Source organism: Heloderma suspectum, chromosome 1, assembly GCF_057233095.1.
Source record: "Heloderma suspectum isolate Gila_16-S chromosome 1, 16-S_ref, whole genome shotgun sequence".
NCBI lineage: Eukaryota > Metazoa > Chordata > Lepidosauria > Squamata > Helodermatidae > Heloderma > Heloderma suspectum.
The window spans coordinates 185596088-185618079 of NC_139458.1; the positions used below are offsets into that span (position 1 = coordinate 185596088).

At 44.2% G+C, this 21992-nt stretch overlaps 1 protein-coding gene across 1 annotated transcript in view; it reads left to right on the plus strand.

Annotated features, from left to right (window-relative positions):
* Positions 1–21992, plus strand: part of LOC146358492 (uncharacterized) — a 67992-nt gene that overhangs the window by 24956 nt on the left and 21044 nt on the right. Inside the window, exons 10-20 of the mRNA XM_084805088.1 lie at positions 1401–1469; positions 2450–2518; positions 3948–4016; positions 9822–9890; positions 10372–10440; positions 10533–10601; positions 13621–13689; positions 14547–14618; positions 15736–15804; positions 17008–17079; positions 18812–18880. Of these exons, the coding sequence (XP_084661214.1) occupies positions 1401–1469; positions 2450–2518; positions 3948–4016; positions 9822–9890; positions 10372–10440; positions 10533–10601; positions 13621–13689; positions 14547–14618; positions 15736–15804; positions 17008–17079; positions 18812–18880 (765 nt within the window). The remainder of the gene's footprint in view (positions 1–1400; positions 1470–2449; positions 2519–3947; positions 4017–9821; positions 9891–10371; positions 10441–10532; positions 10602–13620; positions 13690–14546; positions 14619–15735; positions 15805–17007; positions 17080–18811; positions 18881–21992) is intronic.

Below are 21992 nucleotides of genomic sequence, written 5' to 3' on the forward strand. Positions count from 1 at the left end.
GGACACCAGGAGTGTCCTGAACATGTTCATGTTGGCTTTTTTTGTCCGCTGCTAGGAATTTTGCATAATTTCCCCCTTAGTTTTACTGGTCATGAAATCTGCTTATTTTTACCAATCCACCTCACTTGTCTGCCTTGAAATTCGTGTATGTTTACCCACTTGGTCCCTACTCTGCCTTGAAATTCACATATGTTTAGCTATCCTGCTCACTGCTCTGTAACCCATATGTATATCTGACAGCTAGCAATGGAGACCAGTGGAAGGAATTGACAAACACGAAGCGGGGTGGGGGGATGGAGATGTGTGGGGGGAGCCGAAAGTGTCTGGCGGCTACAGGAAAGGAGGAATTTTAGGGGCAGATATTATTACTTCAGTAGAACGTCAAGCAGCCTTTTTTTTTAAAGGGTGTTTGCTAGCAAGGGAAGCATGGAAGTGGAGGATGAATTGACAAGGACATTGACAAGTGAGGGATATGGCTGTGCTTGGTGAAATAGTGGACCAGCAATCTTGTGCACTTGCACAAGATCCCCCCCCCACACACACACACAAATTGTGAACCCATTCCTGTGTTCAGAAGTAACACACAAGCCACCCATCTACCATGTCTTGTTCTCAGGGTGGCTTAGTGTGGTGTGTGAACTTGCCCTATATAAATTTAATACATTAAGGGTGCAATCCTATGCAGATAGGTGGCCATCTCCGAACTCGAAGGTGACCGCCTATCCAATGCAGGGCAGGAAAAGCACAGAGGGGATCGTTCCCTCCGCACTTCTCCTGCCCTGCATTTGCTGCTAGACAGCCGATTTTGGCTGTCTAGCCCCAGGAAGGCAGAGCAGGGGAGGAGACTGCCGGACAACACATAGGATGTGTTGTACTGGCATTTCCACCCTCCCTGCCCCAGAACACCCCATTTTGGCCACTCCGTGCTCCTCTTGTGAGCACAGAGCATGGGGCTGTTCTGCACTGGGGGGAAGGTCAGTTCTCCGGGAACTGACCTCGGAGTGCAGGCTCCGAGGTCAGCTCCTGGAAAACCAGATATCCTATGGCCGTCCAGCCGCTGACTAGCGGCCATAGGATTGCTCCCTCCCTCCCTCCCTCCCTCCCTCAATAAATAAATCATTGAGTATCCCTAAACCTAATGCTCAGGAAAGGATCACAACAGGGAAAATCCATTCACCCCTTCTTTCATTCTACTTTTCCTTCCATTCCTCCATCTTTATATGTGTTCCCCATTCTTATTACATTTTGTTTCATTTCTAGCTTCCACTCCCACTCCAGACAATCTGCCAGGATTACAATTTTTTGTTGACTTTGAGGGTGGGGAGGGAAGAGCAAGCTTGGTTTCCTTAAAATCCAATTAAAACATGTAAAGCAATTATCTTCCTGTTGCCTTTTTAAAGGGTGAAAGAGGCCTCCCTGGCCCTGCTGGATTGACTGGAGAAACCGGAGTTGGATTGCCTGGCCCAAAGGTAAAAATGCCAATCATATAGTCTACTGTGCAAAAGAACAAAAAGGAGCAGCTGCTGAAATAATGTATGACTCGATAAAAACTAAAACAAGAATAAATGATGTCTTTGTAATACCTGAAAGGTACTCTGGATACAGTTCAAATTCATACCACTAAAAAAAAACCCCACAACCTACAACACTGCACTTTGTAACTCTCAGCAGTTCACTGATAATCAAATTTGATTTATATATACAAAGTTATTCATCCTGGGATAGGACTTGTTTCATTTCCTTCTAGTGTTCTGAAGATTATAGGTTGGCCATGTGTCATGCTTTACAGAGGACAGTTCTCTATTTGAAGGGCTGCCAGAGAACTGTCCGTTTAAAGGCATCCTCTGTTTGAAGGGTTGTCCTGTAGAATTCCAGTTTAAAGATAAAGCCAGCGTGGTGTAGTGGCAAGAGTGTAGGACTAGGAGCTGGGAGATTCGGGTCCTAGTCCCCACTCGGCCATGGAAGCTCACTGGGTGACTTTGGGCCAGTCACACACTCTCAGCCCAACCCACCTCACAGGGTTGTTGTTGTGAGGATAAAATGGAGAGGAGGAGGATAATGTCAGCCGCCTTGGGTTGCTTGCAAGAGGAAAAAAGGCGGGGTATAAATGCAATAAAATAAATAAATAAATAAAATAAAGAACCCTAAGAGGTGTTGCACCTGGACAGCAAGCTAAACAGGGAGGCACACAGGCCACCTGGTCACAGTCTTCCATGCTATGGTGAAATTTACTGTATTTCTATTTAAATTATAATAATTCTAAATTGGCATCTATACATATAGTTTATCATATGCAATCATGATGCAAGTAGCTGTCCTCTTTTCTGGTGATGCATTTCCTCTTTTTTGTCAATTCAGAAGTGGCCACCCTACTCAAGAACATTATATCAAATCGAATTATCCATTATCTTTTATTCAAACCCAGTTATAAAATATATTTTTTCTGAAGGGTGACATTGGTTTGACAGGAAGACCAGGCCCTGTTGGTCCACCAGGAGTTGGAGAACCAGGTTTACCGGTACGTACTGTACATGGGAGAATCCCATGAAAGGAATGCCTGAGAAAGGAATATTAGGATAGTGTCCAATGGTACTCCTACACAGAGTAAGCCCATTGAAGTGAATTGGACCAGTTTACATAGGACTACCATTGGATGCTGCCCTTAGTGCCCCTCTGAAAACAAGCATTGTAAAAATCAGGTCTGGTATAAGAGGAATGGTGTAAGGGAGTGTTGTTTTGATACCAGGTGTCGTTTTCTGTTTAATGCAAAAATGAACTGGGGATTTTATCCTTGGTTTGGAAAAAAGATAAATGTATGGAAGATAAGTCTGTCAATGGTAACCTGTCATGATGGTGATTTCTTACTTCCAGTATCAGAGGTATGGGTGCTGTTGTGCTCACATCCTGCCTGTGGGCTTCCTGTAGGTATCTAGTTGGCTATTCTGGGAACAGAGTGATAGGCCTTTGGCCTCATCTGGCAGGGCTCTTCTGACATTCTTCTTTTTTTCCTGCTTACCTGTGGCAGTTCTTTTCACTCTGAGGCATTTGCTCTGGGGATAGAAAATGTGTATTCTCACCACTTGCATCCCATTTAAAACATATGTCTGATTTCCGTTTAAATCTGTTGGTGGTGGCTTGGGAGTTCTAGAGCTAGGAATAAAGGTCAGCAATGTCTGGATTTTTTTTTTCTAGCCAAAAAAACAACAGCAAAACAAGATCACAAGAGTGCCAGGCTAGTTTGTACCACTTGCCTGACCCCCTTCCTCTGGGGCTTCCTGTACTAAACAAAAACTCCTTGTCACTGCAGTGGTCTTGCATCACTGTTATTTTTTGGCTACTCTTGGGGCCTTCCTCTTGATGGCAGGATTTTTTTTTTCTTGTCATGAGGCTTATGACTCAGCATTCAGTGGTAACTGGTAGGAATGGAGTCATTGGCCAAAGAAACATTATTTGACCTTGATATTTTTCTAGTAAATGTCCTCAGCAAACACAAGGATATGGAAAGAGTTCCCCAGAATGTTGCAAACCACTGGGTTACTGTATCTATTTTAAAGTCCCCTGCAGGGGATCTTAAAGCAATTGCTGACCTTGAAGGCTGTGAGTGATCCCATAAGAATCTATTACTAAAATTGAGCTTATGCTTGACTGCTTTGTTGGATTATTACAGGATGAACCTTGCAGGCTCACATTTTTTAAGCCTTGTATTCAGCTATGGGACAGGGCGCGGGTGGGGGAGGACGACTGCTAGTATAATCTGGTAGAACTTGTTGCCGCAATTCATGGCTGCCTCTTTTTTTTTAATGTATTTTGAATACAGTATTACTGTAGCAATTTGGGGCAGGCTGGAACTCGACTGTAAATTGCAGAGATGTATAAAGATCACACTTTGATTGATTTGCTATTGATTTTCACAGTTTTCTGAGTTGCTTTTCTAAAACATTTTACAGGGGCCTCAAGGTCCACAAGGTATTCAGGGAGAAAGGGGATCGCCAGGAGAAGGACTTCCAGGACTAAAGGTACAAAGTGGTTTTATGGTGTTTTTTTTTAATGCTATGGTATTATTTAAATAAATGTCCCTCTAAGTTTTTTATGTAGCCATTGTCATTTCCATATTTGAATGACCAAAACACATACACACGAAAATGGGTTGTATCAAATTGTGTTCCTCCACTCCCAGAAGACTCTTTGCTCCAGTAGAGGCTTCCATGAAGCAACACTTCTGGGGGCATTGCTAGGTTCTTAAAAGATCAGGGGCACAAGCCCATAACACAAATATGCGCGCGCACACACACACACACATATATACAAGTCTAAGCACACCTCTAATATATATGTGTGTGTGTGTGATGTGTGCATGTGGTGTGCTTGTATGTGTGTATCGATTACATACATACATAAGAAGTGCGCACTGACCCCCCCACCCCTCTTCAACTCAGACCCCAATTCAGCATTTTGGAAAACATCATGCTTCTGCTCAGTCCAATTTGTAGTTGGACCACTTCAGCTCAGCACCAAACCTGAGTCAAGGTTTAGAAAAATTAGTCTTGATGCTTCCTGTTGACCACCATGGGAAATTAGAAAAAAAACTAACTTTTTTCTCTTGGTCAGAACTGGATGATAATGTCAGGTATTTTAGCTCTTTCTTCCCTTCCTTCTCCCTCTTCAAAATTTCATTGCAAGCAGGCTCCCAACAGTGGGCATGTAAGAGCAGAAAAGTAGGGGGAGAGAGTTTTTTTGCACCTCAAAAAAACCCTGCACCAGAGATTAGGGATAGTGACCTCCTAATGGTCACCTTAAACACCTTCTGATTAGGATCCCTAATCCCCTGTGTGGCTTGACAGTTTTTACTTTTTATTTTAATCTTTGAGAGAAGGAAACTTTACGCATGGCTAGCACAAAAGCCACTGGACCTAACTGTCTGAAATTTGGCAGGTTCAGTCAGCTCCATAGGGGCAGCCAGGTTCCGAAATTCCATGCACATATGTGGAAGCACAAAAAAAGTATAGTTCTTTGCTTTTCTTTTTTTACATTTTCTTGAAAAAAGCAGATTTTACCTATGGCTAGCACAAAAGCCAGTAGGCCTAACTGTCTGAAATTTGGAAGATTCAGTCAGCAGTCTAGGTGCTGCCAGGTCCCCAAACTCCATGCACTTATGTGGAAGCACAAAAAAATTATAGCACGTTGCTTTGGCAGATTTTCTTGAAAATAGCAAATTTTACCTGTGACAACACAAAAGTCACTGGACCTAACTGCCTGAAATTGGGCAGGTTCAATCAGCTCCCTGGGGGCTTATCAGGTTTCCAAATTTCATGTATTTGTTATATAAACTAAAGAAGTTATGGCCATTTCTGTTTTTCAATGCAAGTCAATGGGAAAATGTAAAAACAATGGTAATTAGGACAGCTCAAAAGATCCGGGGCACAGCTCAAAAAGATCCAGGGCCTGTGCCCAAGAGGGCTTGCACCTAATGATGCCCTTGGGAAGCAGGAAGGAGGCCATTTTTGCAAATTCCCCCTTTCTCTTTTGCATTGTTCCTATGCTGTTCCAGAGGTTCTCCCAGTCCTTGGGGGCAGGGTTGCAGGTGGTGGATGGATGGAGAGGTCTCCAGAGAGAAGGGGGAATCTGTGAAAATCCCCTTCCATTCATGGAAGCCTGCACTGGATCAAACTGCCTGCCATAAGAAGAGGGATACGATTGGATATCACCCAGTGACCAGCTGGATATTTTTTAGCCACAGGGGACAAATCAAAAGCCTTTGTATTCTTAGCCTCAAATGTTTTAAATCATGATTAAGATTCAGAAACAGAGCTACAACAATGATGACCAGAAGCTTGCTTTTTATTGCTTGGGTTGCTTCCAGATGAGGCTTTTAGTGTGCAGTTGCTGTGCCTCCTTCACAGAATGTTATAGGGAGGGTGCTTCCAGATTAGTTTTTTATGATGCCATTACCCTGCCTCATTCACGGACATATATGGGGTGGGGGTGGGGTGCCAGGTCCAGGCTATGTGGTATTCCACTTGTTACCCTTCCTTGCTTTTCCACCCCTTCTTCCATCTTTTTCCCCAACACAGAAAATCTGTTAAGGAGCAAAACACAGAACAGCTGCAGAAGGCCATCTGGTTGCTAGCACTAGGAGCCTTCCATCTGGAATTTGCAACCCTCCTGTTTTCCCAGTACTTCTGTTTTTTTTCTTACCAGAAAAAAATCCATTGGGGGGGGGGGGGGACAGAAGAACTACACTGTGCCTTTTGATTGTGAGCTTTAGGAGCTCTCCAGCTAGAAGCACCTTTGCATATTCTAATGACGATGCTTCCACATGGAGGGGTCCTAGTGCTAACAATCAGAAGGCATTGTGGCACTATTCCATCTTTTCTTCCTTAATGGATTCTTTGTGATAAGAAAAATATGGAAGAAGCAGTGGGAAAACAATAGAGGGCTACGAACGGAAGACAATCTGGACTCTCTGTAAAATTCTGTGAACAAGGCAGCACAATAGTACCATCCTCATCTGGAAACACCCTGAATCTATATGCCAAACAAAAGTTCTTTGAGTGTTTCATCTTCATCAAGTTTTATGTTCTTTATTTGATCTTATTTTGACATAGAAAATGTTACCAATCTTAACATACCTTCTCAAGATGGTTTAGAATCAAACTGAAAATGGAGTTAAACAGCTCTTAACTGATGTTTTCCTTTTTATTCTGCAGAATCTGATTTACCTCTGCTAGCATTGTCATTTGGAATTTAGGGAGGAGAAAAAACTGGCTACATTTTCCTCCCAGAGTCTTCAGAAATAGTTCTCTCAGGGGACTGCACAAAGAGGGATCTCCATAGGGCATAACAGAGCCCTGTTTTCACCCTCCTGTCTTGGAATGGATGGACACTTAGTGTGCCAGGCCGTTATGAGAAGGAAGGCTGTGTACACCTCCTATATCTCTGTCCAGAATATGAGCTTGCATTCCTTGACCAAGTGGAGGGGGTAGGCCGGATGGCGACCGGGGTTCTGCTAACAGTCCTCCCATTCCCCATAATGGAGGACGTGCTTGCATATATACAGAGGGTTGGGTTGGAGGAAGCTATTATGTCCCATGGAGATCCCTCCACATATAGGAGCAGTGCCTCTACAGCAGGAGTGGGCAACACGTGGCCCTTCTGTTGTTTTGGCCTACAACTCCCATCAGCCCTAGACAGTCTAGCCAAGTATGGGAGTTGCAGGCCAAAACATCTGGAAGGCCACAGTCTACCCAGCCCTGCTCTACAGGGAAGGATCATTCTCCTGATGTTTTCTTTATCACATTTTATAGCATCTTTTATATAGAGGGGTAAAAACGTTAATCGCAAAATGACTGTCGAAATTGAGTCATTCCTTGGACGTTGTGAAACAATGGCTTCCCAGCGAACACAGAACAGCACTTCACAACAGTTTAGTGAAGTTAGGAATGCATTCACAACCTTGGCTACAAAGGAGATTTAAGCAGGCAGAATGAATGTCATTCACCAATTTGGAATTTAGCCAGGACTCCAGTATTAATAGAACTCAGGCTTGCTTCTACAGAAAGCAGAAGATGAAATGAGTTTCAACAGATTGGTGTATAATTTTGCCTATACTTTTACACAATCAAGTGTGCCCAATATGTTTTCTTATCTAGACAAATTATGATGTGACAATCTGCATTTTTAAAGAAAACCAGTCAAAAGCAAAAGCAAACATCAGACCCTTTTTTAAGGTCAAGGAATATTACTTAAAATAGCAAACTTTGAAATGTATATAGTTAAGAATTTGACTACTTGTTACCTGGCTGAGTGCTCCTGGAAAGTGGTGCTGAGTTGCTACTGTTTGGCCTCTGGAGTCTCTCAGGACTCTTATTTTATCCCCATGCTGTTGAATATCTACATGAAGCCATCCAGAGTTTTGGGGGTGGGTCTCACCACTGTGCTGCTGTTGATAACCAGCTCTGTCTCTAAATTCAGCCACCACCACCTACCCCCTCCAAACAGGTAATTGTCAGAGCTGACAGTGCTACTGGCCACCTGTTGGAAACCTAGGAACATGCCTTAGCACCTGTCCTTCCCATTGCTCCACCTGTGGAACTCTGGACTTGAGTGTGTCTCTGGATCAGTTGTGGACATATAACTCACCCATTTTAATTAGGATTAACACTGGGGGTTCCAGTTAGAGTCCATGCACAATTCAAGATACTCATTTTAACCTTTAAACCCCTAAACATCCTGGGTCCAACATACTTAAGGGAGCATCTTTCCTAGTATGAACCTTACTACTCCTACATATCATCAGGAGAGGGCCTACTGTGAGTGCAACTCCCCACTGGAAAGACATGAGTAAGAGCTTTTCTACACAAGGCCACTGTACCTACTTTCACTTTTGTCGTGGAATTGAGATCTGAGCACTACGCGAAGAATATTTCCTTTCTTGTTTTTCCACTACATAACATCAAGGTGGCACTGCGCTATAGCGGAATAGCGTGAATACACAAGTAAAATAGCAGTTTCTTTCACTTTTACAAATAAATACCACATTTTCCCAGCTCTAAAAAAACTTGCTGAAAGTGCTCTTTAGACACGGAAGCAAAATGGAGGGTCACAACGTCGTCTAAAGAACCCATAAACCACCGTGATTAGGGAATGACGACTGCATGATAAATGCCTCATGTAGAAAAGCTCTAGAAAGCAGGACTTTTATAGTAGCGGTTCCAGTGCTCTGGAATTCTTCCACAGGCAAGCTTGCCAGTGCACATTCCTACTACAAAGACTGGGGCATTTTTAGACACCCTTTTGGTCTCCCACAGAATTGGAGTCCCCTGTTTTGATGGTTACTCTGAGCAGTATCCAATGGCTCCCTTAAGTGAGCTCTGCCGACCTGCTCCATTCCAGAAATAAGTGTTTGGGGGCTTGCCCCCAGAAACACCAACTCTCTGTTGTACAAGTGGTGGGTGCTGCTTGCGCAACGGAATCGGCAGAACAGAAGTGGCAGTGGGCCTAGCCCATGGATGGGTGGCATTGGATACTGCCCAGTGGTTTCTTAAGATACGTTAAAGCTACATATTTTATGTATTATGTTTTAAACTATTGAAAGCTGCCCTGATTTCCCACAAGGAAAGATAGGTACAAATATCTTCAGTAAATAAAAATATTTTCTACTATAAGACAATTGCAACATAATATTGCTACAGAGTACTCGAACAATCATATACATTCCTACTAGGTAGAGAGCTTCGGCTATTGGGCGGTATAGAAATAGATAGATAGATAGATAGATAGATAGATAGATAGATAGATAGATTAGGTCCCATTGAGTTCAATGGGTTTTACTCCCAGGTAAGTGGGTACAGGATTAGAACCTCAAGCCCTTCTATACGTGAATATTTAGATTTGGTACATCAAGGAGGCCATGTGTATTTTATGACATGCATTGACTGAACTTTCCCCATCAGTTCAGGAGTGGACCAAACATATCTGAAATGGAGAGAAGAGAAAACACTGTATTAATCTTTTTGTGATGATTGGCAGACTGAATAGTGATCTCATCTGGAGAGAAAAAGCCCTCTGATGCACAAGAACAGCCTTCCCCAACCTGGTGGCGTCCAGATGTGTTGGACTACAACATCCATCATCCCCAGTCAGCATGGTCAATGATTGGGGAAGGCTGTACAAGAGAAATTTCAGGCACTTCCTTTTGCATTCGTAGTATTTGGTATTATGATTACATGAACAGCAGTCAGTCCATTTAAATTTAATAGAATCCAAGATTAAAGTACAGATCACATTTGCTAACTACCATGTAATTTTGTTTTTCCCTTTAGGGCGATCGTGGCTTTGATGGTCCAAAAGGACCTCGGGGCCAACCAGGCATTGGCATAAAGGGTGAAAAGGTGAGCAGTAAATATGCCCGGGTATTTGCAAGGCTAAAGAAACCTGAATGCTCCATGACTGATACTAGTCACAAAGGGTGTAATGAAGCAAAATAAAGAATTTGCTTTTTCAATAGACACTGAACAATACTGTAGTTTGCAGATAGATTTATGTCCAATAAACTATCCAAAGCCTATTTTAACATCTCTTCGTAGTAAAGCATGAGATGTAATCAGAAGTGATTGATTCTGTGGGAAAGTTCTGGAATGAAAAAAAAAAACCCTAGAGACTGTGCACGTTCGTTACTGCAGCAGAGGCAGCATCTATAAAGTTTCCTATTTAAATGTATCCTTAGAAAATATAGAATAAGTTTGTCAGCTTGTCTGTATGGAGGCTATGCCAGTGGCTTTAAAGGACCTATAGCAGATGGAAAGTTCAGTCATTTATAAGAGATGCCATGTATCTGTATGTGGTAGTAAGTAACTGCACTTTGTTTATCAGGGGGAAATTGGCCCACCTGGTTTGCCTGGGCCTATTGGATTACCTGGGGTTGGAATTCAAGGAGAGAAGGTGAGTTTTGTTGTGTGTAGGTTTTAAAGAACTGCTTATGCCAGGTTGAGGGAACTCTTTCTATAGGATTATAATTCTGGCCTATTTTCTAGGGAGTAGAAGGCCCCAAAGGACCACCAGGGCCAAGAGGACCACCTGGACAGGGGTTACCTGGACCAAAGGTGAGCAAATTCAATCATTATGGAACTATGACTGCTTGATTTTTAATATCAAATATAATTGGCAGGAGATGGCTTATTTTCATTGTGATGCTTAAAAGCAGAGTGGCTTCCTCCATGCAACCAAATTCACCAGCAGCGGGGGCGGGGGGGGGGGATATTGGAAATAAATCTAGCAATTTTAGCTATGGAGCACTAAAAGGGTCAAATTTAGGTTGTAAACATGCAAAATGTAGTCATTTTAGTGCTACAGAGTGTTACAGAGCAGTTTGCCACTGAATTTCAGCAGGAAACTGATGGTTTAAAAAAAAGAAAAGAAAATTGGAGCAAAAATGGTGCCCAGACCTCCCACAGTGTCCACCTCTGCTTTGAAAGTATGGTTCTCAAAGGACTTGTTAGATACTTGTGCCAAACCAGAGGTGGGTGTCATTGTCAGTGCATGTAATATCTTTATTGTTGTCCTCTTTGCCTGAGACTCCCTTTTCATGTTCAAAACGAGCACATCCATTTTCTGTTTCCAATTGTTTGCCAGAATCCTTTGGCTGGAAACCCAGAGAGCCAGTGTGGTGTAGTGGCTAGAGTGTTGGACTAGGAGCTGGGAGATCCGGGTTCTAGTCCCCACTCGGCCATGGAAGCTCACTGGGTGACTTTGGGCCAGTCACAGACTCTCAGCCCAACCCACCTCACAGGGTTGTTGTTGTGAGGATAAAATGGAGGAGAAGGAGGACTGTGTATGCCACCTTGGGTTCCTTAAGGAGGAAAAAAGGCGGGATATAAATGCAATAAATAAATGAATGAATGCATGAATGAATGCATGATGAGCTACATGATAAAACATCCACAGAAGAAAATGAATGTGTGTTGCCCAATTGCTGCCTGATTCTACATCTCTGTTCCTGTTTGATCAGATGGAGAAAGCCATATAGTATATAAGGCTCTTGATAGATATGCTGGAATACATGTATGAAAAGTGGCATCAAATTTTGTGATCCTAAGGAAGGGATCATGCATCTATGTATGACTTACCATGCCGTGCTTCCATTGATAGTGTTGCAGTTTGAAGTGAGGTTAGGAGAGATGAGGTGACATGGGAACTCTGTCTGTGGTAGAACTGTGATGAACATGCTTTTGCCCCAGAGATCAAACCAGGTTTAGATATTGCAATCTTCTTAACCCTTCTGAAGGCAATGAAAATTCTGCTGCATTCAGATTTAACTATAATTTAGCTCCCTCTCTCCTGTCCTCTGACACGTCTATGAGGAAATTGGAAGATTTTGCTTCCATTTCCAACTAACCAAAGTTTGTTGTTATGTCTGAACCTGGACAAACTGTGGTTAGTCTTAAAAATGCTTTAGCAGCCTTCCCCAACCTGATGCCCTCTAGATGTTTTGGACTTCAAATCCCACCAGCCCTAGCCAGCATACGGCCGTAGCCAATGGTCAGGAATTCTGGGAGTTGCAGTCCAAAACATCTGGAGGGCCCTGGATTGGGGAGGGCTATTTAGGGAAACAAGCCAACTTCAAACACTGGTTTCTGATCCTTATTTGTTTCCCTAAACCAGGGGTGGGCAACATGGTGCCCATGGGCTATATGTGGCCTCCCTGGCCATTTTTGCAGCACCCATGCCCCCACTACTGTCAGATTTTCCATGGCGGCAAAAAAATACAGCAATTTTGCAAGGAGACCAGGTGTGCAGGGAGTGCACACTGTGTTTGCAAGTAGAATAGTGTTACTGGGACCCCATCTACATGGCACTGCTTTCACCCCCCACCCCGTCGCAACTGCACAGCATTTCAGCTTTGAAGTAGCTTCTGGTAGTATACACTCACAGTTTACTGCGTGCTTCCCTGACAGACTCCACTGTGCCCTCTTTTTTTGCCGTTATACTTAAATGCACAGCTGTGCAGTCCCGTGAGTGTGGGGGTGCAACACTTCAGTGGCTGTTTTGTATTTTAGGGGCTCTGCTGTGTCTTTCTGTCCCTCATTAAGTAAAAAGTGAGTGTTTTGTGCTCCTTCATTCCCACGCCATCTGTTTGTCAGTTCCTCAGCCTGAAACTCTCATGATGGTTCGTACTCATAAGCGTGAGTGGTACGTGCCTATCCATCGCTCCGAAATGGTGGCTGGAGTGATGTTGGTCCTCCTCCAAGACCCCCCAGCCCTTGGGCACCAAGACCAAAAGCAACCACTGCGAAGATACAAAATGTGCAAAAGTGTGATGGAATAGATGAAAACAACCCTCTGTGCCTCTGTAACTGTGCAGCTGCGAAGGGATGGGGGAAGTAAAGGGGCATCACAGAGCGACGCAAGGACAATGCATGCACGCCGCAAAATGCAAAGTCAGTTTGGGGAAGGGACAGACGGCTTGCAACCATGGGAAACCCATAGCAAACCAAAAACATCGCAGAAAAATGCCTCCTTGGAAATCCACATTTTCTGGGGAAAAAACATGGATGGCTGTGAAGTGGCGACTGCATCGTCTGATGAAAAGGACCTTGACTCACACCTGCCCTGGACTAAAAGGCTCATGTAGATGGCCCCTGGGAGTGTGATTCTGCTTCCTTGCAAAATTGCTGCAGTTTTTGCTGCTGCTGAGTAGCAGTGTCAGTGGGGGCAATTTCAGCCGGGGTAGTGTTCACCCCCTGGGAGGCTCTAGGGAGGGGGCAACATGGGCCAGCTCTTCCCTAAACCACAGTTAAGGTTAACCACAGTTCTGGGTTGGGATATAACAATAAGTCATGATCAGTTGAAAACAGAAGCAAAAGGTTCCAATTTCTTCCTTGCAGCCATGACGGGAGAGAAGAGGGGAGGGCGGGGAAAGACATAATACTATATAATTGTACCCAAAGCCAGTCAGTGGTTCAGAACTTTTATTTTTATCATTTGAATTTTGCTAAAATGGGGGTCCCTGTATTGATGCAATGCCATAGACTCCCTGAAAATGAAAACTGAGCAAATATTCATCTGTGTTTCTGTTGCTGTAGCTGCTATAGCTTTTCAAAAATGTTGCTGTTGTTGTTTAAGGGTGATCAAGGTTTGCCAGGAGAAACTGGAGCTCCAGGAGACAGGGGTCTTGGAGAACCTGGTGCAAAGGTAAGGTATTATCTTAAAAGTTGTATATTAAAAATGCTGATAAGCCTTCCCATTAAATGATTTGAAAATCATAGTATAAATATTATAAATAAAAGCTGAATAAACTTTCAGAATCCAGTGTGTTCTCCCGTCAGTTAATAGATAACAGTCCTAATCCAGAGACACATTTATCAGTAGGGCATTGTGGGTTTCTAACTGAAAGTGCTGTCATCTTGGAAGGGCATCTCCGTGGGATGGCATGGGGAACCTGAATTCAAGCACCCCTTCTCCCATCTCCAATGGGAAAGGAAAGGGGGGATGTGCTTGGATTAATTCCCAGCCGCCTTCTCAAAGTTGCGATCAGTCCTGTCGGAAGGAACTGACAGCATCAAGTCCTGTATCTTCAGTGCTACAGGTGCGGTTCTCACTTCTATCAGGAATTGTCCGGAATTGCATAAGCAGCCCTTGGTGCTGAAACTTTACCAGTTTGTTTCTGTATTTAGGAGGATTGAGTTAGCAGTTGCACAGAAGCAGCAGGGAGAATAGGCAGAGTGTCTTACAATTATACCAGGAGGCAATGAAAGTAAAAACAGAACAAAGTTTCCTGGAGCAGGGATTTGCATGTTGCTTACAGTGGCTGATTTTAGCAAATAAAGCTTCTGTTTTAGCTTCTGTTCTGCCTTAGCTTCTGTTTAAGAAGCTAAGTAGTCATATTTCTGGGAGTTTGTGCTATAATACCTGGTGTTGGATGTGGAAATCCAGCGCTGGGCACTGTGTGCTTATTCCCCAGTCCAGTGTGGGATGCGCATGTCAACTTTGCGGGATGAGGGCTAGTATCTAGTCACTTTTTCAACTTGCCCCTTTCTCACTTACATTAGGGGGAACCAGGTACTTCAGGGCTGGCAGGCCTACCAGGCCTTCCAGGAGAAGATGGAGCGCCAGGACAAAAGGTTTGTGTCCCTTCTTCAAACTTGTCTGCTTCTCACATTTGGCAGACTTTCTTCAAAATGCCATCCAGCAGACTTACTATTCCCGGCTGTAAATAGCCTGGTAAATCTGGGCTAGTTTCATTTATACTCAGAGATTAATTCTGTGTGCTTTGATGGCTCGACCACCTAATCCACGTACAGCATCACACGTTTGTGGCATGACTTGGAGACCAGTGATATGGCCACAGCTGGGATATGGAAAGACTCTGCCTTTTATGCTTTTATGGGTTACTGCTAATGGCTTAAATCCAACATTACATGAGAGGAAATCCAGTCACGCAATGGGACATCCCCTTGCACTCCTCCCCCCTGTAGCCTCCTGCTCACCTTCCAGATCTGCTCTAGAGGGGGTCCCCCAATGGTTTGTGGCAGATTTGGGGTGTGTGGGGAGGGAGCTGCAGGGAGGAGGTAAAAACTGTTCCACCAGCAGTTTCCGTTCTTCTGGCAGACTATCAGGATTGGATAAAATCCAATTAAACCAATCACCAACGTAATATACATATTTTGAAAGGGCAGGTGTGACCACCTGCATCTTGGACCCATCTGTTTGAGATGTCCTTTGGTGGATCGGATTAACCAAGCGAGGGAGTTTAACTTTGCTACTTTTTACTTTTTAAAAAGTTTGTTGCCCTGTGCGTCCATCATAGAGGGAATGCACACTCAAGTAAGTAAATCAGAAAACAAATAACATTTATAAATAATGTATCTATACATATTCCAAGAACAGATATCAGTATTTAAAAGACTTACCTTTTATACATGGTTTGACATACATCATCTTATTGTAATTTTTACAGCTACCTTGTAAGGAAGATCAGCATTATTATCCCCATATTACAGATGAGGCTGAAGCTGAGAGACCTATGCATGTTTAGACCGAGAAAGTCCTACAGTGACTAAACATGCATAGGATTGTGCTCTGAGTTCATGGTGAAGGGCTTTGGCTATTAGGCAGTATAGAAATGTAAAATAAAAAAGGCAGGGGGGCAGAGAGATTCCCAGTAGAATCTCTTAGCCACTATCCTACACCAGTATATATAATATATATAACTATATGCAAACACTTTTTCTGTTGCAGGGAGAACCAGGGTTACCTGGCCTCCGTGGTCCAGAAGGTGCTCCTGGGATTGGAATACAGGGTGAAAAGGCAAGAATTTGTTAATGGATTTATTGTAGAATTATTATGCCAAAATAGGGCCTAGCTATACATTATTATAGCTGCAAGTTACATCTTAGAAAGTGGATTTCACCGAACATCTGTAAACTGGGTGGTACAGGCTGAGTGCGTTTTTGAGCAGAGAAGCAGTGGGCAATAAGCTTCCACCCCCAGATGCTACTTTTCTCCCACAACCCTCATCCTGGTCACTTTTCTCCTAGATCGGTTTTGATACTGGAATGAAATCGAATGAGGAGTAAAACAGCTGTGGGGAGGGAAGAGGCGGGAAAGAGCTCAGCCCCTGCCACATACCCACAGTCTCTCTGTTTGAATTCACCCCATGCATTTTCCCCTCTTCTCTGCCCCACTCCAGCCCTTCGCACCATACCCCAAGTCTGCTTCAGAGGGCCCCCTAACCCTCTGGTGCAGATTTTGTGAGCATGTGGAGGGGCTGCAGGGGGAGGGTGAATTCCCACCCCATTCTGCAAACAGAAGCAAGGCAAAGCAGCTGTCAAGGGCTCCTTGGAGGCCTCTCTCAGTCTAATCCAGTAGCCAAGTCCAGACACAGACAAAGGGATTCCTTTGAAAGCTTTATTCTTCTTTTACAACTTAACAACTCTACCGTTTGCAACTAGATCTGAGAAGCACAGTACCTATGCCCTAAGTTGGAACAGTTGGTCCCCGTTTGAAAGGAAATTACGGGCAGACCCCTGAACTTAAGGACTAGGGAGAGTCCCTCCCCTTTTCCCTTGGATCCTCTGGGCGCAGCCGTTGTTTGCGCGCCAACCGGGCACTACGCCTCCTTTCTGCGCCCTCCATTTGGCGCCGCTCTCTGCGTCAGCGTTGCGCGTCCACCAAGTCTGCTATCCGCGCTCTGTCACTCCCTGGATTGCTATCTAAGCTAGGAATGCTGGTGGGAGGAATCTCCGTCAGCTGTTGGCCCTGGGAAAGAGGCGCGCGCTCCTCTCCCAGGAGTGACTGCTCTTCCTCAGAATCAGAACTACTCTGGGATTCTATGGGCTCAGTGTCCACCCTGACAGCAGGACTTCTTGTGTGTGTTCTGTTGTGCATATAAATCTCCTGTGCCGGTGAGGTTCCTAATTTCCTTACACGCGCTGCAAAATCTTTTTGATTACTTTTGTGTAAAGTGTCTAGTAAAAACAAACAACAAACTCTTTAACAACTTTTTTCTAGGGTGATCAAGGTCAAAGAGGTGTACGTGGATTATCAGGACCAACTGGAGCACCAGGACCTTCAGGGGCTAAAGTATTGTTTTATTGTTGTTTGGTATTACCACGTCTGGTGTCTGAAGCTGGTGAGGTTGGGCCCACCGACTAGGGCCAGACTGATCATGGCCTTTGTCACATAGTTTGCCCTTGCACAGGCTATTTGCAATGGGAGGAAAGCTGCTATTGGTGCTGGCTGTTCATTTTCTATGAATAGCCGGCAGCAATGGCAGCTTTCCTCCCACAGGGTACAGCAGCAGAAAATTCCCCTTCTCTCCCCTGCTGGTCTGGCTTGCCCATCCCCCGCACCGTCTGGTCTGGCTATGTACACAGGGGCAAACTTTCAAGTCTAGTTTGACCCTGAGGGACAATGCCAAGGAAGGAAAGAAGGGAAGGCACCTGGGCAAAGGGTGTCTGTAAACGAGCGATTTATTGCATGCTTGTGATTGGTCACTCATGGAAGTTGATGGGTCCTTTACATGGCATTGTCAGCCTCCAGGACGTCTCAGGCACATTCTCCCCTCTATCACGCTTTCAAAAAGATCGGAGGTAAACTAGTAATGAAAGTTAATAGCACCATATTGGCAGTGTGTAATGCTGAATTAGTGCCATAAACTTTCTGAGGAAGGACTTTCCTCAGTTCAAACCATGTGTCTCTCAGAGTAAAATGTCTCCCTGCAACAAAGGGAGACAAATCTGAACCCCCACCCCACCAAGCTCAGAATCTGAACCTCTGTTGATTCAGAGCACCCCATTAAGTTCAGTGGGGCTTACTCCCAAGTAAGTGTGCCTAGGGCTGCAAGGAAATAGTACACCACAAGTTAAGCCCTGAAAGCAAGACTCCCCCACCCTCTGACGCCTTTGCACACATGCCAGAGAGGGAGGGAGGTGCTTCCTCTATGCAAACCATGTGTCTGCTGTGTAAAGAAGCCCATCCCTAATCCCACAAAGAAAGCAAAAACAGAAAGCCCCGGAAAGGACACAGGTCTTTTTTTGCTTAATGTAGAGTCACCCAAAGACAAAGGACCTGTTCGGATGTAATCAAAGTCTCTGGCAGCAATTTGTGTGTTCCATAACCCATGAATTGCCACCAGAGGCTGCATTTACGTCCAAACAGCATCACATGGAGAGGAGACCTCCAATGTGTACTGAGAATAATGTGTACTGAGAGTAATTTTCCCACATGCAGCTGGTTGGCCACTGTGTGAACAGAATGCTGGATGAGATGGACCCTTGCTCTGGATCAGCATGGCTATTCTTAAGTTCTTACCGTATACATGACTGCTTTAATTATTCCTTGAATTGATGGATTTGGTTAGAATGAAGGGAGCAAAAGCCAAACAGAAAGGTATCAAACAGATAATTTGAGGAAAGAAACCCCAAAACAATACATCAGAAAAACATTTTATCAGTTAGGAGTAGGGCTTTTAACTTTTTCATTTATAACCTCATACAATACAGTGAGTACAAGTCACAGATCTGAAATGTTCCCAGATCTTAAAAAAGAAATGGGAAATTATTGAAAGGACTTCTAAAAAAGTTTTTAAAATAGTCTAAATTATACAGCTGAAGAATCCAGCCTTCCTTTGCAAGAAATTTGAGTTACCTTGGCAGATGTTTGATGTTATGTATTTTAACCACAGTGAAAACACAGCCCTCCTATATCTAGGAAATCAAGAGCCATTATTTGGAAAAGCTTCACACCTTGAAAATGTTTTATTCATTTTGTTCTATTCCCTTGAAAACCCTTTTTTGTTTGTTTCTTATGACAGGGTGAACCTGGTGCACCAGGGCGTCTTGGGATGCCGGGTCTCCCAGGACGAGCCATTATGGGACCAAAGGTATTTGCTGTATTTCTCTTGCTTTACAACACTCACTACATGAGTGTAGGAATCATAGGATGTTGTGATGGGCCAAACCAACTGTTGCTGTTACAAACGACATCATTTGGGGAATTATGTAATAATACATATCGCAATCCTATGCATGTCTACTCAGAAGTAAGCCCATTGAGTTCAGTGGAGCTTACTCTCAAATAGGTGAATATAGGATTGCAGCCTCAGGGCACAATCCTATGCATGTTTAGACAGAAAAAAGTCCTACAACTTCCAGCATTTCCCATGCTTCATGGGTACTGTTGGGAATTGTATGACTTTTTTCTGTCTAAACATGCATAAGGTTGCGCCCTAAAGACCTTGAATCTGAGATACATGGAGCTCAAAGTGACAGAATTCCTACTTAGAAAGCATCTTCAGGTTGAAAATAACATACAATCTGAATGGAGATCATCATCATGTAGGACTACACACATGTACGTGCCTGCATTTGGGCTTTCCAGAGCACCTCCACATAGTGAAATTAACGTGTGTACGTGTATGTGTGTGTGTGTGTGATCATCACATGTCATGATCTACCTATGGGCTGCAATACTTTTCATATTGCAATTTTGTCACATTTGCTAAAGTCTGTAGAATCTGTAGTGTAAATGAAGGAAAATTCACTGGGTTGGATCCAGTATCTGGATCCAGGGGAATCCACAAGGGAAGGAAGGGCTCCGCTTATGGAAGGTCCCTCCACCTGATTTTGAGGGATCCCCCCCACACCACAGCTCACCCCATTCTGCAGGGTCTCCTGACTCTGTGTAGCATTTTCAGGCAGTTAGAAGGGCTGCCATGGGAAGGAGGGGGCACGGAAGTCCACTTCCACCAGCGCCGTTGATCCAGTGTCAGTCTGGATGTAACCCACTGAAAAGTAAGACCCTTGAAAGCACATGTCACCATTGCATGTTTTGGCTTGACTATAAATACTTACAGAACCAATTATCTTTGAATTGCAAATACCTATTGTTAGGAAGTAATTATTTTTCTGTTGAATTCTCTATGTCATACAGTGGTATAGTAGTGATTTTTGAAGTGCAGGTGCTCATCATACTGTCCTCATAGCCACACCCCCGAAGAGAGTCCAAAAATGCAGGCAGCTGAATTGATCCCTGTCAACAAACCTGTTCTAGCAGTTTTCATCTCCTCCAGGAGCAGGTCCTTTGTAATCTGAGCTAGCAGTGACTTGACCAGGAAAGAGATCTTGGGGTTGCGGAAGACAGCTCAATGAAGATGTCAATCCAGTGTGCGGCTGCTGTAAAAATGGCAAACTCCATGTTATACATAACTAGAAAAGGAATTGAGAATAAAACTGCCAATATCATACTGCCCCTATACAATCTATGGTGCAACCACACTTGGAATACTGTGTACCGTTCTGGTGACCACACCTAAAAAAAGATATGGTAGAGCTGGAAAAAGGGCAGAAGAGGGCAACTAAAATGATCAAGGGGCTGGAGCATCTCCCCTATGAGAGAAGGTTACAACAGCTGAGATTGTTTAGCTTGGAAAAAAAGAGGGTAAGCGGAGACATGATAATGGTGTGGAGAATTTGGATAGGGGAGATATTTTTCTCCCTCTCTCACAATACTAGAACCTGGGGTTATCCTATGAAGGTGATTGGTGGGAGATTCAGCACAGATAAAAGGAAGTATTTCTTCATACAGCGCATGAACTATGGATTTGCTACCACAGGATGTGGTGATGGCCACCAATTTGGATGGCTTTAAAAGGGGGTTGGACAAATTCCTGGAGGAAAAGGCTATCAATGGCTACTAGTCTTGACAGCTTTGTGCTACCTCCAGTACCAGAGGCAGTGAGCTCATGCCTTGCTGGGGAAATACACCAATTGCTGGGGAACATGGGTGGGAAGGTGCTGTTGTGCTCTTGCCCTGCTTGTGGGTTCCTGGTCGACAGCTGGTTGGCCACTGTGAGAACAGAATGCTGGACTAGGTGGACCCTTGGTCTGATCCAGCAGGGCTCTTCTTATTGTCGTTCAGTCGTTCAGTCGTGTCCGACTCTTCGTGACCCCATGGACCATAGCACGCCAGGCCTTCCTGTCCTGCGCTCTCTCCCGGAGTGTACTCAAGTTCATATTCATTGCATTGGTGATACTATCTAGCCATCTCATCCTCTGTCGTCCCCTTCTCCTTCTGACTGCCTTCAGTCTTTCTCAGCATCAAGGTCTTTTCCAGGGAGTTTTCTCTTCACATTAGGTGGCCAGAATATTTGAGCTTCAGCTTCAGTATCTGTCCTTCCAATGAGCACTCAGGGTTGATTTCCTTTAGGATGGACTGATTTGACCTCCTTGCAGTCCAGGGGACTCGTAACAGTCTTCTGCAGCACCACAGTTCGAAAGCATCAATTCTTCGGCGCTCAGCCTTCCTTATAGTCCAGCTCTCACAGCCATACATTACTACTGGGAAAACCATAGCTTTGATTAGACGGACCTTTGTCAGCAAGGTGATGTCTCTGCTTCTTACTATGCTGTCTAGGTTTGCCATAGCTTTCCTCCCAAGGAGCAAGCGTCTTTTAATTTCATGGCTACAGTCACCGTCTGCGGTGATCTTGGAGCCCAAGAAAGTAAAATCTGTCACTGCTTCCATTTCTTCCCCTTCTATATGCCAGGAAGTGATGGGGCCAGATGCCATGATCTTCGTTTTTTTAATGTTGAGTTTCAAACCAGCTTTTGCACTCTCCTCTTTCACCCTCAACAAGAGGCTCTTTAGATCCTCTTCGCTTTCTACCATTAGGGTGGTATCGTCTGCATATCGGAGGTTGTTGATAATTCTCCCGGCAATCTTAATTCCAACCTGTGATTCATCCAACCCGGCGTTTCTCATGATGTACTCTGCATATAAATTAAATAAGCAGGGTGACAATATGCAGCCTTGTCGTACTCCTTTCCCAATTTTGAACCACTCGGTTGTTCCATGTCTGGTCCTTACTGTTGCTTCTTGACCCTCGTACAGGTTTCTCAGGAGACAGGTAAGGTGGTCTGGTACCCCCATCTCTTTCAGAATTTGCCACAGTTTGTTGTGATCCACACAATCAAAGGCTTTAGCGTAGTCAATGA